The 17,722-nt window shown below is 44.1% G+C and overlaps 1 protein-coding gene across 2 annotated transcripts; it reads left to right on the top strand.

Moving 5' to 3' along the window:
- Positions 1-1,971: 1,971 nt before the first annotated feature.
- Positions 1,972-16,978, top strand: si:ch211-284e13.4 (insulin receptor substrate 1-B). 2 transcript variants are annotated; one of them, XM_055942495.1, is made up of 3 exons: positions 1,972-2,983; positions 4,711-8,001; positions 12,856-16,978. In XM_055942495.1, exons 1-3 carry the CDS (start codon positions 2,593-2,595, stop codon positions 12,861-12,863), a joined length of 3,690 nt encoding a protein of 1,229 aa, XP_055798470.1. In that variant the 5' UTR covers positions 1,972-2,592; the 3' UTR covers positions 12,864-16,978. The 2 variants fall into 2 exon arrangements, with proteins under 2 accessions (XP_055798470.1, XP_055798469.1); XM_055942494.1 differs by having other exon boundaries at positions 4,711-8,007.
- Positions 16,979-17,722: the final 744 nt, after the last annotated feature.

Below are 17,722 nucleotides of genomic sequence, written 5' to 3'. Positions count from 1 at the left end.
TCACTCGGTTACCATCTGGCAAGAGGTATCGGAGTATCGGGTCGCAGACCAAAAGGCTCAGAGACAGCTCCTACCACCAGGCCGTAGGAGGCCATCAGACTAAACCTAGCTGTCTCTCTGCACAGACCTGCACCTTAGACCTGCACAGACTATTTGCATCGAAGAGACTATCAGCACCTTAGAAATTATTTGCACTGACTACACACACACCCAACTCTTACACACAACCTTACACACACACACAAACACCCATAAACACACACACACAGTCAATGCTGCTATTCTATTATATACTATTGATTCCACGACACACTTAGTACACTACATTACCAAAAGTATGTGGACACCTGTTCGCGGAACATCTCATTCCAAAATCATGGGTATTAATATGGAGTTGGTCCCCCCTTTGATGCTAAAACAGCCTCCCCTCTGATGTTGGGCGATTAGACCTGGTTTGCAGTCCGCATTCCAATTCATCCACAAGGTGTTTGATTGGGTTGAGGTCAGGGCTCTGTGCAGGCCAGTCAAGTTCTTCCACACCGATCTCGACAAACCACTTCTGTATGGACCTCGCTTTGTGCAAGGGGCATTGTCATGATGAAACAGGAAAGGGCCTTCCCCAAACTGTTGCCACAAAGTTGGAGGCACAGAATCGTCTAGAATGTCATTGTATGCTGTAGCGTTAAGATTTCCCTTCACTGGAACTAAGGAGCCTGAACCATGAAAAACAGCCCCAGACCATTATTCCTCCTCCTCCAAATTCTGGGGCAGGTAGCGTTATCCTGGCAGCCGCCAAACCCAGATTCGTCCGTAGGACTGCCAGATGGTGAAGTGTGATTCATCACTCAAGAGAACGTATTTCCACTGCTTCAGAGTCCAATGGCAACAAGCTTTACACCACTCCAGCCGACGCTTGGCATTGCACATGGTGATCTTAGGCTTGTGTGCGGCTGCTCGGACATGGAAACCCATTTCATGAAGCTCCCGACGAACAGCTATTGTGCTGATGTTGATTCCAGAGGCAGTTTGGAACTTGGTAGTGAGTTTTGCAACCGAGGGCAGACGATTTATACGCGCTACGCGGTGCAGCACTCTGCGGTCTCGCTCTGTGAGCTTATGTGGCCTAGCGCTTCGCGGCTGAGCCGTTGTTGCTCCTAGACATTTCCACTTCATAATAACAGCACTTAACAAGGCAGCTCTAGTACGGAAGAAATTTGACGAAATGACTTGTTGGAAAGGTGGCATCCTATGACAATGCCATGCTGAAAGTCACTGAGCTCTTCAGAATGGGCCATTATACTGCCAATGTTTGTCTATGGAGATTGAATTGCTGTGTGCTCGATTTTATACACCTGTCAGCAACACCTGTGGCTGAAATTGCTGAATCCATTAACTTGAAGGGGTGTCCTCATACTTTTAGTGTATTTGTAAATATTGTAAATAAAGCGTTATTACTATGCATACTAGCTCTTCTATTACTTCTACTACTTGTTACTTTTTACTTTACTATTTTTATTGTTGATTAGTGTATTGTTGAGGAAGATAGCACATAAGCATTTCGCTGCACATTTATACCTGCTGTAAACTGTGTATGTGGTTTGAAACTCTGTGGCAATGTGCTGAGTAATTGACTGTGGCCCTGTCCGCAGATGTGGTGCTGAAGCGCTGACCACGGCGCTGTTCACAGTTATGGTGCTGAATAGTTGACTGCAGCGCTGTTAATAACGGTGGTGGTGTTGAAAAGTTGACTGTAGCGCTGTTCACGGATGTGGTTGCTGAATCAGCGTTAATCTTTTTGCTTTCAGCGCTGACCGCGGTGCTGTCCATGGTGCTGAATGTTTACTTATGCGCCCAAAAAGGGATACTGTTGGTATTGCCTGTAGCTTCTCCCGGGCAGATCAATGCAGTCTGCTTGATGTATAGCCCACAAAATGTGCAAAAATATAAACTCATACAGGGAGTGACCAACGGGTGTCGCAAACGCTCTGAAGAAAGCATGATTGGATAAATATGTCAATGCTCAGGAGAAGGGATTCCGCATTGAATAATTTAATAAAAAACGTTGGGATAGAAATTGAGTGATATGGCTAGCAAAAATATAGTCCGTAGATAACTGCTCTTATTTCTCTTTCTGGCTAGTTAAGAGGTACACTTCTGTAACACATAAATTGGCTAATTATAGGACTTAGCCTATTGGCTAACGTATGGATATTTATTGATCAGTCCATCGATGGTGAAACATGCGATAACAGGCTATCACTGTGCAGTAGATGAACATGCATAGAGGCGCATCAATGTGAGAGTCCATGCAGAGTAGTAGGTCAGGCTACAGTAAATAGACTGAGTAGGAGTAGTCCTAGTACTCCAGCAAGCAGCATAGGTTGGCTATAGGGAGCAGTGTGCAGACGTCGCTCGCCGCATGTGCACGCAGACGAGGGGAAAAGCTGATTTTATATAAATAATACTTGTTCAAATTAGCTCGCTTATTCCGGGCACGCACGTTGGATGCTTCACTCTATGGATAATATGAGAAGGAGAAGAGGAATGTAGCTATAATTAATTAATAGCCTCCTCTTTTAGTGTGGAGATTTTATGCAAGCAAAACAAGAGACCTGTCTAGTAATGGAGAACCATGCAGCAGAGCTGCTACAACAGCAGCAGAGCTACGAGGACGTTCGGAAAAGCGGGTATCTCCGTAAGCAGAAATCTATGCACCGGCGATTTTTCGTTTTGAGGGAAGCCTCGGAAGAGGGCCCTGCCCGTCTAGAATATTATGAGAACGAGAAGAAATTCCGAAGCAAGTCACCTGTCCCGAAAAAAGCACTGAATCTGGAGACTTGCTTCAACATCAACAAGCGGGCAGATTCCAAGAACAAGCACATGATAGTGATGTATACCCGCGGGGAGAGCTTTGCCATTGCAGCAGACAGTGAGGATGTCCAGAATGAATGGTACCAGGCCATGCTGGACCTTCAGTGGAAATGTAAGTCATACAAGGGTTTACTATGCCCAATATTCCCCTTGCACATTTAGTCTGCATTGGCCAGTGTTGGTCTAGCTAGCCATTCTGGATTGACATCCATTTGACATTCAGATCTGTAACGCGATAGCATGTTATTTATTTTTTATTGCACATCACACGTCTGATGCTCTTTGTAGAAATTAGGCGTATAGTACATTAAATACAGGATATTGCTATTATAAATATTACATATAGGCCTATCCAATGAACAGCTGCATATCAGTTCAAGAGAGGTGGTGGACCACTGCTGCATGCGGTGTGTCTGAGCAGTAGCTTATCTGATTCATTTATTGGTATATTAACCAATATTTTTGACCATTTTCATTTTGCTGCATGTTAGCCTACACAATTATTGCAACGTGCATGAACCAAAAGGATTTTTTCTTCGTATTCGCGACCAAATAGGCTGCAGCACAACATCATTCAACGCGTATACTGCAGAGGACGCAGCCATGTACCCGAGTGCTCTCTGTTTTTGTTTTTCGACACGTCCCTCTGCATGTCGTGCGCGTAACCTACATTTCTGTGCTATGGCGTTGCCTGGCAGGGAGGAAAGCCGCAGCGTCTGCGTGCTTTCATTGGAAAACTGGTTTCTATCGGTTTCCCTCGTGTTTAGGTTGTTATGCTGTAACACTAACGCCAACCCTGCTATCGTTTCAGTAGTAATATGGAATCAATAATCTTAATAATGATTGTAATAATGTGGCTATATTTTATTGCATATATAATTTGTATTATTTGCACAACATTTCCTCAAAATTATATATTTTTTATTTTACACCTCTAGTTATGGTATTTTTTAAATTTCTATAGGCCAATGTCATTAACGTCTATAGACTACAGCCTTTACACAAATGAAACAGTAGGCCTAGGTGTAGATGTGGGTTTCTTCAGGGGAGCAATAATGTTGCTAAATGAAACACATTCTGGATTTACAATGCGATGGTCAGTATTTTATATTTACATTTGACATTTTTAGTAATTTAGCTTTCTCTCTTCTTACTCGAGCCACTAGGGTTAAGTACCTTGCTCAAGGGCACATCGACATATTTTTCACCTTGTGGGCTCAGGGATTCGAACCAGCAACCTTTCAGTTACTGGCCCAAGGATCTTAACCGCTAGGCTACCTTTTGTAATAATCTGTAGTTACAGAGTATTTACACGGTGTAGGTTATAAAGATTGATCATTTTCATGATTATTAACAGTCTTTATTGTACCAACCCAATAATATTTTTTGAAGAAATGGTGTTGAAGAAAGGCCTTATTCACACACTATCAAATGTCAATCCACCACACGCTCTAATCCATCATGCAGCTGGATAGTTTTTTGTTACATGAGTGTTTTTGTTACACCATAGTCTTCAATTAATGTTTATTATGAATGCATTCATGAAACAAAACCTGCTCATCACATATTTAAGCCAGTCAGAGTTCAGAGTGTCTAAATGTGCTGAATGTGCTACAACTGACGGTCACTCTAACCTTGATAATAGATAATATATGAATATTGTATGCAATATTTTTGTCTCCTGACTGTCAACTCTCATCTTGTGCTACCCCATGATTCCTCCGAATATTGTCAATTCTATTTCCTTTATATGTCTGGCTTTCTCTGTCTCTATATCTATTTGCATAGTTTTATGTCTTGTTGTTGATTGAGATGTGTCTTCATTGTGATTATTTGCAGGTAAAAACCCAGAGGACTGTGGTAGCTGTGGAGAGTGTGGACTCACCTCTCCTCCAGGCCCCACCTTCAAGGAGGTGTGGCAGGTCAAGGTGTGGCCTAAAGGGCTTGGCCAGGCCCGAAACCTAGTGGGCATCCACCGTCTGTGCCTGACCGACAAGACGGTCAACTTTGTCAAGCTCAACTCTGACGTGGCCGCCGTGGTCCTACAACTGATGAACGTGCGTCGCTGCGGCCACTCAGAGAACTTCTTCTTCATCGAGGTGGGCCGCTCAGCCATGACAGGGCCTGGGGAGTTCTGGATGCAGGTGGAGGACTCGGTGGTGGCCCAGAACATGCATGAGACTCTGCTGGAGGCCATGAAGGCTCTGAGTGAGGAGTTCCGCCAGCGCAGTAAGACTCAATCTGTGGGCGCTACAGGCGGCGGGGGCACCGCCTCCAACCCCATCAGTGTCCCCACCCGTCGCCACCACCCCAATCTGCCCCCCAGCCAGGTGGGCTTTGGCAGACGAGCCCGGACTGAGACCCCTGGAGCAGGTGGTGCACACTGCACCAGCACTTCACCCACGCCACGCCACGGGTTCCCCAGGGCACGCACAGCCAGCATCGGGGGAAGGACGGAGGAGGGTGGAGGTGGAGCCAGAGGGGCATGGACAAGCTCCAGTCCCAGCCTGAACGGATCTTGTTCCACTACACCCACCCTAAGACCTAAGCCCACCAGAGCTCCAACCCCAGCTAAGATCACTCTCAGCCTGGCCCGCTACACCCCCAACCCAGCCACCTCCCCAGCCCCAAGCCTCTCCTCCAGCTCTGGTCATGGCTCAGAGTGTGGACTAGTCGGAGGGGCAATGGGAGGTGTAGCGATCTGTTCTTACACTCGCGTCCCTCAGAGAGTATCTGTGTCGGGTTCCCCTAGTGACTACGGCTCCTCAGACGAGTATGGCTCCAGCCCTGGAGAGCACTCCCTACTGGTCCCCAGTCTACCTGGAGGGTCCAATGGTGGAATGGGACACCATGCTCATGGAGAGGGCTCTTCCAGCTACATAGTGATGGGCCAGAGAGAGAGCCTCCCTGGGTCCCATCAGCGTCCTCAGGGCCGGAGGATGCTGCGGCGCTCCTCCAGCAGGGAGTGTGAGGCAGAGCGCAGACTCCTCAGCAAGAGGGCCTCCCTGCCCCTGACTGCCCACGAACGCTTGGCCCCTCGCAGGAAGGAGGAAGAGGAGGATACGGACCAAGAGTACGCCGTCATGTCACGGAGTGTTAGCAGGGACGCCTTTGTGTCACGGCGGCGCGGATCAGGAGGCTTCGCAGCAGGGGGCTTGGAAGCAGGGGCCGTCGTTGGGGAGACCCAGGTGAGGGTTGATGTGGTCCGAGGAGAGGCGGGAGGAGGAGGGGGACCAGTGGACAGGGGCTACATGTCCATGTTACCTGGAGTGACGGCTCCTCCTTTTTCCCTCTCCCTGTCTGTGGCCGTGTCTGACGTCAGCACCAAGCCTGGGGCTGATGATGAGTACATGGCCATGACCCCCAACAGCAGTGTGTCCCCCCCCCAGCACATCAGTCTGCCTGTCTCCGAGGGCTACATGGTCATGTCCCCCAACAGCAGCTGCTCCCCAGACATGCATGGAATGGCCATATGGGGGAGCAGGGGAAGCATGGAGAGCCGGGCTGGCAGTGACTACATGAACATGTCTCCTATCAGCATCCGCTCGGCTTGCAGCACACCCCCCTCACAACCTGAACAGAACCCGCTACAACACAAGATGGTCTACTCCTACTTCTCTCTGCCACGATCCTACAAACACACGCTCTCCACACGCTTTGAGGATGACTTGGATCAAGGGAAAAGGAAGGAGGGGGGTCATAGTGACCAAGCCAGTGCTGGAAATCGGGGTGGACAAGTGGGCTACAGCAAGAGGAACACAGCCACAGTTGGCACTGCAGGAGGCTGTCAACTCTCCCTCTCCTCTTCCTCCTTCTCTTCCAGCTCAGCTAGCAGTGAGAGCCTGGAGGATCGGCCCATGTCAGTGGCAGCTGGGGGAGGGCTACGACTAACAAGAACGGGGCCAGGGTTCAGGAACGGGGGAGCACGCTCTAAGGATGGATCCTATCAGCAGAAACGTGTGTCGCATGGCCCAGGGGGCCAGCAGAGGAAGCCTCGTCCCCTCAGTGTGTCTGTGGACATGTCTAAAGCTAACACCTTGCCCAGGGTTAAGGAGAACCTCTTCCCCACAGAGCCTCAGAGTCCTGGGGAGTACGTCAGCATAGTGTTCAGGGGTGGTGACGTGGGGGGTAGAAGAGGGGGCCAGTGGGGGCCAGAGCACGGACTGTCAATGACCCATGGAACCCAGAGGCCCTGGCACCGTCCAGCACTCTGCCACGGTGGCTCCACCAACCTCCCCCGCAGCTTCTCTGCACCGCTGGCCACCTCCGCTGCCTTGGCTGCCTCTACTGAGTACGTCAACATGGATTTGGGGATGGGAAACTCCCCTTGCCCCTCCACTGGGACCCCTGTTAAATCACCTTTTTGCCCGCCCCCAGCTATTGCCCCCAAGCCCCCAGTTGTGGCCCGTAGTAGACCCTCTCCTAGGGCAGCAGAAGGCAATGTAGGTGGGCATAGGGCAGCAGTGCCAACATTCTTACCCACTTCATATACAAACTACACAGAGATGGCCTTCAGCATAGTTTCAGAGCCTAACCCTGCAGCACCCGCCATGCATGCTGCCCAAGCTTCATCAATGGAGCAGGAATCAGGCTTGGACTTCCCCTCAGCAAGATCCTACTCATCTCCTGACCAGAACCAGAGCAGCAGGCTGGCCAGAGACAGGATTGGCAGGGGCGACCAACTGGGACGGAGACGCCACCGCTCGGAGACATTCATCATTACTCCTCCTCCTCTCCCCCTCCAGCTGTCCTCCTCAGGCTCCTTGCTCTTGGAGAGTGCCCAGACAGCAGCACCTCATCGACAAGGAGGACTGGAGAGGGGTTCACCATGGGAGAATGCCCAGGCAGATGCAGCCGCAGCCCAGGCTTCATCCTCTGGGTCTGCTAAACAAGGCCTTAACTACATTGATCTGGACCTGGCCATTAATAAGGAAGGCTCTCAGAATGAACTGGAGGGGGGAGCCACTGCCCCCCATAACATCTTCGCTTCAGTCCACAATGGGGCAGGTGGGGGAGTCATGATGGGAGACATGACTGGTTTGGGGAACAACCCTGGCTACGCCAGTATTGATTTCTACAAATCAGAGGAGCTGAGGGCACTTCACCAGAGCAGCAGGAAAGATGGGAAAGGTAAAGGTACTCAACACCTGTTCTCTCTCTGTTTTATCACTCAAAGCACACAGAAATGGGTATGTTAGGAATCCAAATCATGTTTTGATTACTAGTAGAAAGTCTTTGTTATTCTGTAGTAGAAATCTTGGTAACACTTTACTTGACACCCAGTGTCATAACACGGTCATAATCATGTCATAATGTCTTAACAGCTGACAACTTGTCATAACCTGTCATAATATGGTCATAACACTGTCATGATCCATATATTTACACCTATTGTGACATATATTGCGTAACTTTATGGCTGGTTATGACACCTACATAAGTGTCAAAACCCAAAATTAGTTTTTTCCCTGCCAAGAAGTTTCGTTTTGTTTGAAAGTTTGTTTCTTAAATCCTTTGTTGTTGTTGTAATGAATTCTTTACAGTCATCAAATTTTAAATAACTTGAAGAAAATACACTTTATGACACTGTCAAGAAGCATTATGACCGTCATGATCATATAAGCCAGATAGGCCTATTACATACATGCCCTTATGTCAGTCATCAGTCAAAAAGAGGGTGTCTTGTCCTGCTCCTTAAATCTGCTCCTGCATTCATCCCAGTCATCAGCAACAGAGCATTGGGGTACATTGTCTGACATCAATGTGTGCGTAATTACAATAACAATTTAATATGGTCAATAAAAAATATATATACAGTACCAGTCAAATGTTTGGACACACCTACTCATTCTAGCATTTTTCTTTATTTTTTACTATTTTCTACATTGTAGAATAATAGTGAATACATCAAAACTATGAAATAACATATGGAATCATGTAGTAACCAAAAAAGTGTTGAACAAATCAAAATATATTTTATATTAGATTCTTCAAAGTAGCCACCCTTTGTCTTGATGACAGCTTTACACACTCTTGGCATTCTGTTATGACGCTGGGTGTCAGATAAAGTGTTACCGAAATCTTTCCTGCACACAATTTATTCAAATCAAATTTTACACATGCACTGTGAAATGCTTCCTTACTTCCTTACAAGCCCTTAACCAAGAAAATAAGAGTTAAGAAAATATTTACTAAATAAATTGAAGTAAAAAGAATTCTACAAAAAATTGCAGGGTTGAGGTTCAGAGTTGAGGTGTTGGCTGGCATCCTTACTTAATGACTTCTGCCTCCCTTGAGTTGGAAAAACATCTTATATCCCCATCAGAGTTTGCAAGGGCAAAGTCATTTTTACACAGAGGGAAGCATGTAACACAAATACTCCTTTCTCAAATAAACCCTGTCACTTTTTTGTCCTTCTCTGAGCAGCCTGGTGTCCTAGAATACACGTAGCATAGTAAACTTAAATCCGGGACACTCAAATTAGTACGTTTGTTACGTTTGTTACGTTTGATAGTATGTTACGTTTGATATGGTCACATAAAACAGATGGTTACTTAAGAAAAAACAAAAGTGGGGTGGATAGGTGGACTTATAACGCAAATGTCTAGCAACCCAAAGGTTGTGTGTTCAAATCTCATCGTGGATAACTTTAGCATTTTAGCTAATTAGCATCTTTGCAACTAATTATCACGTTAGCTAACCCTTCCCCCAACCCTAACCCTTTTAACTAACCCTTCCCCTAACCTTAACTTTAACCCCTTTAATCTAACTCCTAAACTTAACCCTAACCCCTAACCCATAGCCTAGGTAACATTAGCCAGCTAGCTAGAATTTGTAACATATGATACATTTTGCAAATTCGTAACATATAATACGAATTGTCATTTGTAACATATCATATGAAATGGGTGATGGACATTCACAAAGTAACACATATCATACGAAACGTAACATAGCATATTAAATGGAGAGTCACGGATTTACGTACATAATAGTACGAAATGCTCTGAGATCAGGATGTTCTCAGACGTTGTATAGACAATGGATTTTGCTGGCTTATGAAAGCTAAAATGTAGCCCAATGATGACTGGAGAAATAATGGCTTCCATTGTATAGGGGTTGCAGTAGATAGGAGTGGCACTGGCACCCAACTATTATGTAAAAGTATTAGCATGAATAGCCTAATAACACAGCAGATGCTGTGTGTGATAAACTAGGACTGTTTTAGTTTATACAACCTGATAAAGGCCTACCCTGTCCCCACCACCTCTGGATTACACAGGTATTCGATTGGGGAGGGAGATAAATACACACAATATTTACCTCTCCCTTAATTCTACCCAAATACAATTAATGAATTCTTAATTCTGGTTTTGTTGTAACCTTTACCCTCTTAGCTGTTTTACATGATGATTGCCTTTATAAATGCTATTGTAACTGTTGCAAGGACACCATTTTCTAGAGTGTTTACTGCTGGTATAATTAATGACTACTTCTCAGGTCAAGGAGACCCTTCAAGGTGACGTACCATAAGCCGTGTATAAAGAACTGTGGAATACAGGTTAGGTTACATGATATCATCCTTTAGAACCGGATGACTGAAGTTGAACCATAAACTATGACATGCCTGGTGGTCAGCAGGCTGTGTGTAGAACCATGTCATCCCCTGGGCCCTGACCAGTGTCAGTGGTCTTCATTACCTGTGGTAGAGATTGTTTGCTGTCAGCGTATGTCAAATAATTACTCCTGAGCCCTGTGTCAGCAGCATGTGCAGTATGTTGCAGAGCCTGGAGAAAGGAGACAGGTATTTTTGGTTCTTTGATTTTGCTTACGTCAAAGGAAGTCCTATTCGCTTCGTTTCCTTAGTGATGCCACTGAAAGTGTTGTTTTTATTCTGATCCTTCCGCCCCCACCCACCCTTGCCAAATTACCCTGTTCTACCCAGGCTGTTTTCACCTTCACAACCTATTTTCACACTCTCTTCTTCATCTCCTCCTTGTTATGAAGCCATTTCATCAACCCCAAGGTGCTTATCCTTTAGTGTGTGATTAAACAGCCCACACAGCTCTTGTGTGGTAACAACAATCACCAAACATAAAGTGGTTACTCCTCTCAGTGCAACATTTAACTCTCAGCCAAATACACTTGATCTATGGATCCTTGTTTTCACCCTAAAGCTTTCAGCCATGTCTGATGTGCAGCTTGGATTCCGGTCTGTGAGAAGAAGTGTTGAGCTGCCTGTCAGGCTGAGGGTTGTATAAAGAGAGTCTCTCATTTTCACAAGTGGGCGTTCAGAGAGCGAAGCCAATTGATTTGTCTGCTGGTAATGAGCCATTTCACATGGGTGGAGGTGGAGGGGTCAGGACTGTCGCCAGGTGTTTGTGTTAATGTGTGGGTGTCTTGTTGTCTATAGGCTTTCACATGGCAAATACCGTAAGATGTTGTGTTTGTATGTTTTATAGAGATGGATTCCAGAGTACATGATCCATTGACTGGATGTGTTTTTTTTAAAGGGAACAAAGCCTGCATTGGAATAGAGGATGATGCAGGAGACGAGAGAGGGTTATGTATTGTCATTGACATTTTCTTTACTGCCGTCAAGTTGAGATATGAATAGTTGGGGCTGAATGATTTGTATTTAGTTGTGGATGTTGAAATATTGAATTATGGCAACAGAATGCAGATGATTTTGTAGTGGACATGAGTTGGACATGGTCACTAGTTTAGGTAGCTATGCCTGCAAACTTCGAAACCAGTGTCTGCCCTCGAGCCAACAGGGAATTTCCTCTTGGTCTAATGGTCTAAGATGTTGGTTGCTCCTGTGGGAGACCTGGGTTCATATCCCGCGTGTTACACGTTGTTGTCAACAGGAATTAGAGAGAGAAGAGTGCTGAGAACTCTTGAGGAGTGTGGTAAGAAGGAAGGAGAAGTCCTTGTTTCAGCCCTTTACACAAGTGCTTGTGTTGAGAGTTTCCAGCGCTGACTGAGGGAACTACAGAAGCATTAACTGTAACAGTGGAGGAGGCAGATGTGGCTGGTGGGCAGAACAGACCAGAATCACTCCGATCTGAGGTTTATTCATGAGGTCTTTTGTCTGTGCTTCTTGTGCTGGAGATGAGTAGTGAGTGACCGTAGGCTACCCTGTTTAAAAACTGTTTCTTCAGACTCTACAAATATTTTGTTATTTTCAAAATGTATGATTATTTGATTTGACCACATTATAAGGGGTCTGCTGTTGTTTATTGTTGACTCATATCTAGTGTAGCAGGAGTGGAATGTGTTGTGTTGTTGCCACCACTGAAACACTGCCCAAGCATGCCAAGCGCCCCTTGTTTTGTGTTTGGTTTAGTGTTTACTCCTGTTTGCCCTGTTTGGCTCCAATCCTCATCCCTAGGCTGGTTGTTCCCAAGCAGAACCCTGATATCCTTCTGTGTCGTTCTACTTACTCTACAGTGATGCCCACAAACATCCACTTAAACACTTCCATGTGAGATCATTCGTCACAATGGCTCTGTGAGGATTTTCTTTTCTTCCTGAATGTTCTATTGTGCTGTGTGCAATTTGTGTGTTAATTAAACCTGCGTTACTTCAGTGATACACTCACAGATGTAATGTTAATTTATCTTTCAAAACCCATGCTTTTGTAATGCTAAATCCAAGACAAAAATATAATTATTTGATGCGGCTTTCAAAAATGTCACATAATGAAATGGGTGGGGGAGAGGGGGGATTCAGTCTAGTTCACTCTCAGACTGAAAAATATTCTAGTAACATTGTTAAATGACCTGTGTACAGACAGCGAGGAAGACAAGAAACACATTCTATTGATTGACATTACAGCTACAGCCATATGTGAGAGAGATGGAGACAAAGAAAGAGATTTTCCCATTAGGCTACGGAGGTGTAAATCCTAGATCCAGACCTCTCCTTGTCGGTTTTGTTATGATTTGTTTGTTAACATCTATATTTCCTCTTTTCTTTCAGAATGTTAATGATCCATTTTCATCTGGACATTGCTCCTGGGGTTGAGCAGCACTGTCCTAACTAACCATGGTGGGATTGGTTGGCAACAGTATGTTTCCCTACTGACCTTTCTCACTGGAAGAGGAGTAACAGAGGTGAAGGCAAACCCATCAAATCATCATTAACTCTTTGTCATCCTGTCCAGTTGTTGCTATCCAATACTAATGTGTGCCAAAAGACTACTGCTCCAAACCAACACAACAGGGTTCGCTGAGGTAGAAGAATATAGCCAATCAAGATTACATTTGTTTCTTTTTCCTTAACATAAACTTGTGGAAATTGTTATACAAATGTGAAATAGTAGAAAGGTACATACTAAAAAAGTATATAGTATACATATGTTGATGAAAGCTACATAAATAAATACATCTATATATATATTATACTTTTTAAAAAGTGCCTAATGTTTTGTTTGTAGACATTTTTACACAGGGAATCTGGAACTGGTCTGTGAGAGGGAAAACTATGTTTGTCTCAAATGTAATTTTGTGTTAAGAATATTGTAAATATGTTGAAAATGACAGAAAACATAGAGTTTTAGTTATATAGTAAGCATAATCAAACTGCCTTACTGTGTTTGTGAACTGTACTAAAATAATAGCCTCTTTTTACTTTATGCTGTGCCTCACTCTTCAGCCACAATGAAAGCTCTTGTTTCCTCACTCTTCTGCCTGAACCCTACCAGTACCAGCTGGAGCTAAGCCAAAAACCAGCGCTGTATAATGCCAACCACACACACATTTGAATAGTCATACGTGTGGTTCAGCTGAGCAGGTGAGGTTGATAGTCGTCACATTTACTGCTGTGACATTTACTACTTGTGTTTGCTAGAATATTATGACACTAACAGGCTGAGAACGGTATTGAATGTCTGATCAATGTGATTAAAGAATGCTGTGCGTGCAGGTGCGAGAGAAAGAGCATGATTACAGTGGTGATGGATATCAGTTAATGAAGATATTTCCAGACCACATTTGGCCTCCCGCAATGATCAACAGGGTAATTTTTATTTATGTAATAATAATATTCATTCCTTCCACTTACTTGTTAAGGTTCCCTCATGCTTTATAACCACAGTGACTGAAAATCACATCACACACACATCCCCTGTAGCCTGGTCCCAAATCTGTTGGTTCTTTCTTGCCAACTCAAGACAGCACAAACAGATCAGGCACCAGGCTACGTCCTCTGTGCATCCGAAAAAGACACTCAAGTGCCTGGCTGCCTGTGTTATTTGGTGTCCACACACGAACGGTTACCCTCACTCATTCTCACTAGGTCCCCCCTTTCCCTTATATCCCCAGTCCCGTACCAGTTAGATATTCTTGCAGAAAAAAACAAGTGGTATTTTTGATGTGGTGATTCAGTTTTATGAAATCCCTTCAATCATTTGAACATAGCCCATTACTGCCAGTATCTTGTGCTTTAATGCAGAAAACTTTAGTGCCAAAATCCTGTATTACATAGACTGTGTTCACACAGGAAGCCCAATTCTAATCTATTTTTCAGTAATTGGTATTTAGACCAATCAAATCAACTCTGAAAAAAATCTGATGTGAAAAAATCTGATGTAATCGGTCGAAAGACCAATTAGTGGAAAAGAACATCAGAATTGGATACCTGTGTAAACACAGCAATAGATCAATGGATTACTCATACTTCACTATGGTAGACTTACTCTGTTTTTAATCTTAACTTTGTCTCACCATACAGGCCAATGGCATTGCTTGATGTGACTTTTATAATTATTATTATTATTAATTGGGGATTTTCATTCATGAGCTTCTCTTACCTCATAATCATGTCTAAAGAATTTGAACAGACGTGAAAGTTGGTCTTAAATCCCCAAGGTCGTCTGAGAAGGTCCCCTACGTTTTGGTTCACTTAACTACCGTGGCTATGGCCAAGTCCAGTTAAGAGTCTTTCGGTTGGACTGGGTATCGTTAGACCATCTTTTAATGCCTTATTGTTTTCAATATTAACTCTCACATAATACCACACAGCAGCTGTATAAAGGCGCTTTGCATTCTAGAATAACCAGAATTCTGCCAAGTCTGAAGATTCTTAGTTTGGTGAACTGCAGAGACGTGTACAAAGTGATGTAGAAATGAGACATACAGTACCAGTCAAAAGTTTGGACACACCTACTCATTCAAAGGTTTTTCTTATTTTTTTTTTACCATTTTCTACATTGTAGAATAATAGTGAAAACATCAAAACTATGAAATAACTCATATGGAATCACGTAGTAACCAAAAAAGTGTTAAACAAATCAAAATATCTTAAATTTGAGATTCTTCAAAGTAGCCACCCTTTGCCTTGATGACAGCTTCGCACACTCTTGGCATTGTCTCAACCAGCTTCATGAGGTAGTCACCTGGATTGCTGTTCCTACAGTCTTGAAGGAGTTCCCACATATTCTGAGCAGTTGTTGGCTGCTTTTCCTTCCCTCTGCGGTCCAACTCATCCCTAACCATCTCAATTGGGTTGAGGTCGGGTGATTGTGGATGCCAGGTCATCTGATGCAGCACTCCATCAGTCTCCTTGGTCAAATAGTCCTTACACAGCCTGTAAGTGTGTTTTGGATCATTGTCGTGTTGAAAACAAATGATAGTCCCACTAAGCACAAACCAGATGGGATGGCGTATCGTTGCAGAATGCTGTGGTAGTCATGCTGGTTAAGTGTGCCTTGAATTCTAAATAAATCCCAGGCAGTGTTACCAGCAAAGCACCCCCACACCTCCTCCTCCATACTTCACGGTGGGAACCACACATGTGGAGATCATCCGTTCTCCTACTCTGCATCTCACAAAGACACGGCGGTTGGAAGCAAAAATCTCAAATTTGGACTCATCAGACCTAAGGACAGATACCCATCGGTCTAATCTACATTGCTTGTGTTTCTTGACCCAAGAAAGTCTCTTCTTATTATCGGTGTCCTTTAGTGGGGTTTCTTTGCAGCAATTAGATCATGAAGGACTGATTCATGCAGTCTCCTCTGAACAGTTGATGTTGAGATGTGTCTGTTACTTGGACTGCAATCTGAGGTGCAGTTAATTGCAGATTCCTGAGGTTGGTAACTCTAATTAACCTATCCTCTGCAGCAGAGGTAACTCTGGGTCTTCCTTTCCTGTGGCGGTCCTCATGAGAGACAGTTTCATCATATCGCTTGATGTTTTTTGCGACTGCACTTGAAGAAACGTTCAAAGTTCTTGAAATGTTCCGTGTTGACTAATCATCATATCTTAAAGTAATGATGGACTCTTGTTTCTCTTTGCTTATTTGAGCTGTTCTTGCCATAATATGGACTTGGTCTTTTACTAAATAGGGCTATCTTCTGTATGCCAACCCTACCTTGTCACAACACAACTGATTGGCTCAAATGCATTAAGGAAAGAAATTCCACAAATTAATTTTTAACAAGGCACACCTTTTAATTGAAATGCATTCCAGGTGACTACCTCATGAAGCTGGTTGAGAGAATTCCAAGAGTGTGCAAAGCTGTCATCAAGGCAAAGGGTAGCTACTTTGAAGAATCTCAAATTTAAGATAGTTTGATTTGTTAAAAAAAAATTGGTTACTACATGATTCAATAGGTGTTATGTCATAGTTTTTATGTCTTCACTATTGTTCTACAATGTACAAAATAGTAAAAATAAAGAAAAACCCTTGAATGAGTAGGCGTGTCCAAACTTTCGACTGGTACTTTATATACTGAGACCCCTCACCGTATCAAAGGTTCTACCTGTTGTTGTGGGAAAAGGTATGTTAAGTACAATCAGGGTAATGTTTCCTGTTCGGAGAGAGCTGTGTACTTATTTTAATTCTATTAATAATACTATGACTGACTGATGTATGATGTATTCTATTGTAAAGAGGAGAAGGACAGGGATCTTTGGGTATGCACAGAATTCGGTGTATAAAGGAGTAGGCTTCAGGGGAGGGATATGGGCATGAGGTTCATGGAAATGTTATGGAAAAGATTTCTGTTCAAAACAGAATAATGTTGATGATTCTTGCCTGTGATGTAAACAATGTCACTTTGTTTCTTTGAAAAGCTAAGAAATGAAATGGAATGAACAAACTTTGTTTCACATGTCTGTTTCCTAGATATATGACAGTGTTATTCAGATCTAATTAATGATATAATTCACTAAACAAACAAAGCATTCAGTCAGTCTAGCCCAGGGGTGTCAAACTCCTCCCATGGAGGGCCTAGTGTCTGCTGGTTTTTGGTTTTTCCTTTCAATTAAGACCTAAACAACCAGGTGAGGGGAGTTCCTTACTAATTAGTGATCTTAATTCATCAATCAAGTAAGGGAGGAGTGAAAACCTGCAGACACTCAGCCCTCCATGGGAGGAGTTTGACAAGTGGCCTAGACTGTAATAAGCCATTAGTGATTAGACCGTGAAGGAAGGATAAAAGGCACTGGATGATCAATCCGATGTCTGCATTGGCCATGCAGCATTTACAGTGATATGGCCTCTGCAGAAGTCAGGGCATTCATTCTTCTTGAACTTCGCCGAGCAGCGCAGAACTGTTGTGAAGGAAGTTGTCAACAAAGTGAGTTTGTGTTTATAAAGGACCTTCCTCCACCTACCATCAGCCAATCATGTCAATGCGGAGCTGTACGGAGCCCTCCGTATTGTTACACAATGTGAGAGGCACACAGCGATGCGGTACAGAGCTCAATTTGGCCTCTGCATGCCTCCCGAGGCTCCGCAATTGCCTCACGCCATCCATACTGCGCCTCCGACCACATTTGCAGATCATGCATAAATTAGCTTTAAGCCTGGGGGACAGAGGGGGTGCTGTATGTGTGTATAA

The sequence above is a fragment of the Salvelinus fontinalis genome, chromosome 13 (assembly GCF_029448725.1).
Source record: "Salvelinus fontinalis isolate EN_2023a chromosome 13, ASM2944872v1, whole genome shotgun sequence".
Taxonomy (NCBI): Eukaryota; Metazoa; Chordata; class Actinopteri; order Salmoniformes; family Salmonidae; genus Salvelinus; species Salvelinus fontinalis.
The sequence above is the reverse complement of the archived record's forward strand: the minus strand, read 5'-3'. Positions and strand labels throughout refer to the sequence as shown.

Coding starts and splice junctions, on each gene's coding strand:
- si:ch211-284e13.4 (XM_055942494.1), top strand. CDS start 2,593: ATGCAAGCAAAACAAGAGACCTGTCTAGTAATGGAGAACCATGCAGCA. Junction 2,984..4,710: donor GCTGGACCTTCAGTGGAAAT/GTAAGTCATACA, acceptor GATTATTTGCAG/GTAAAAACCCAGAGGACTGT.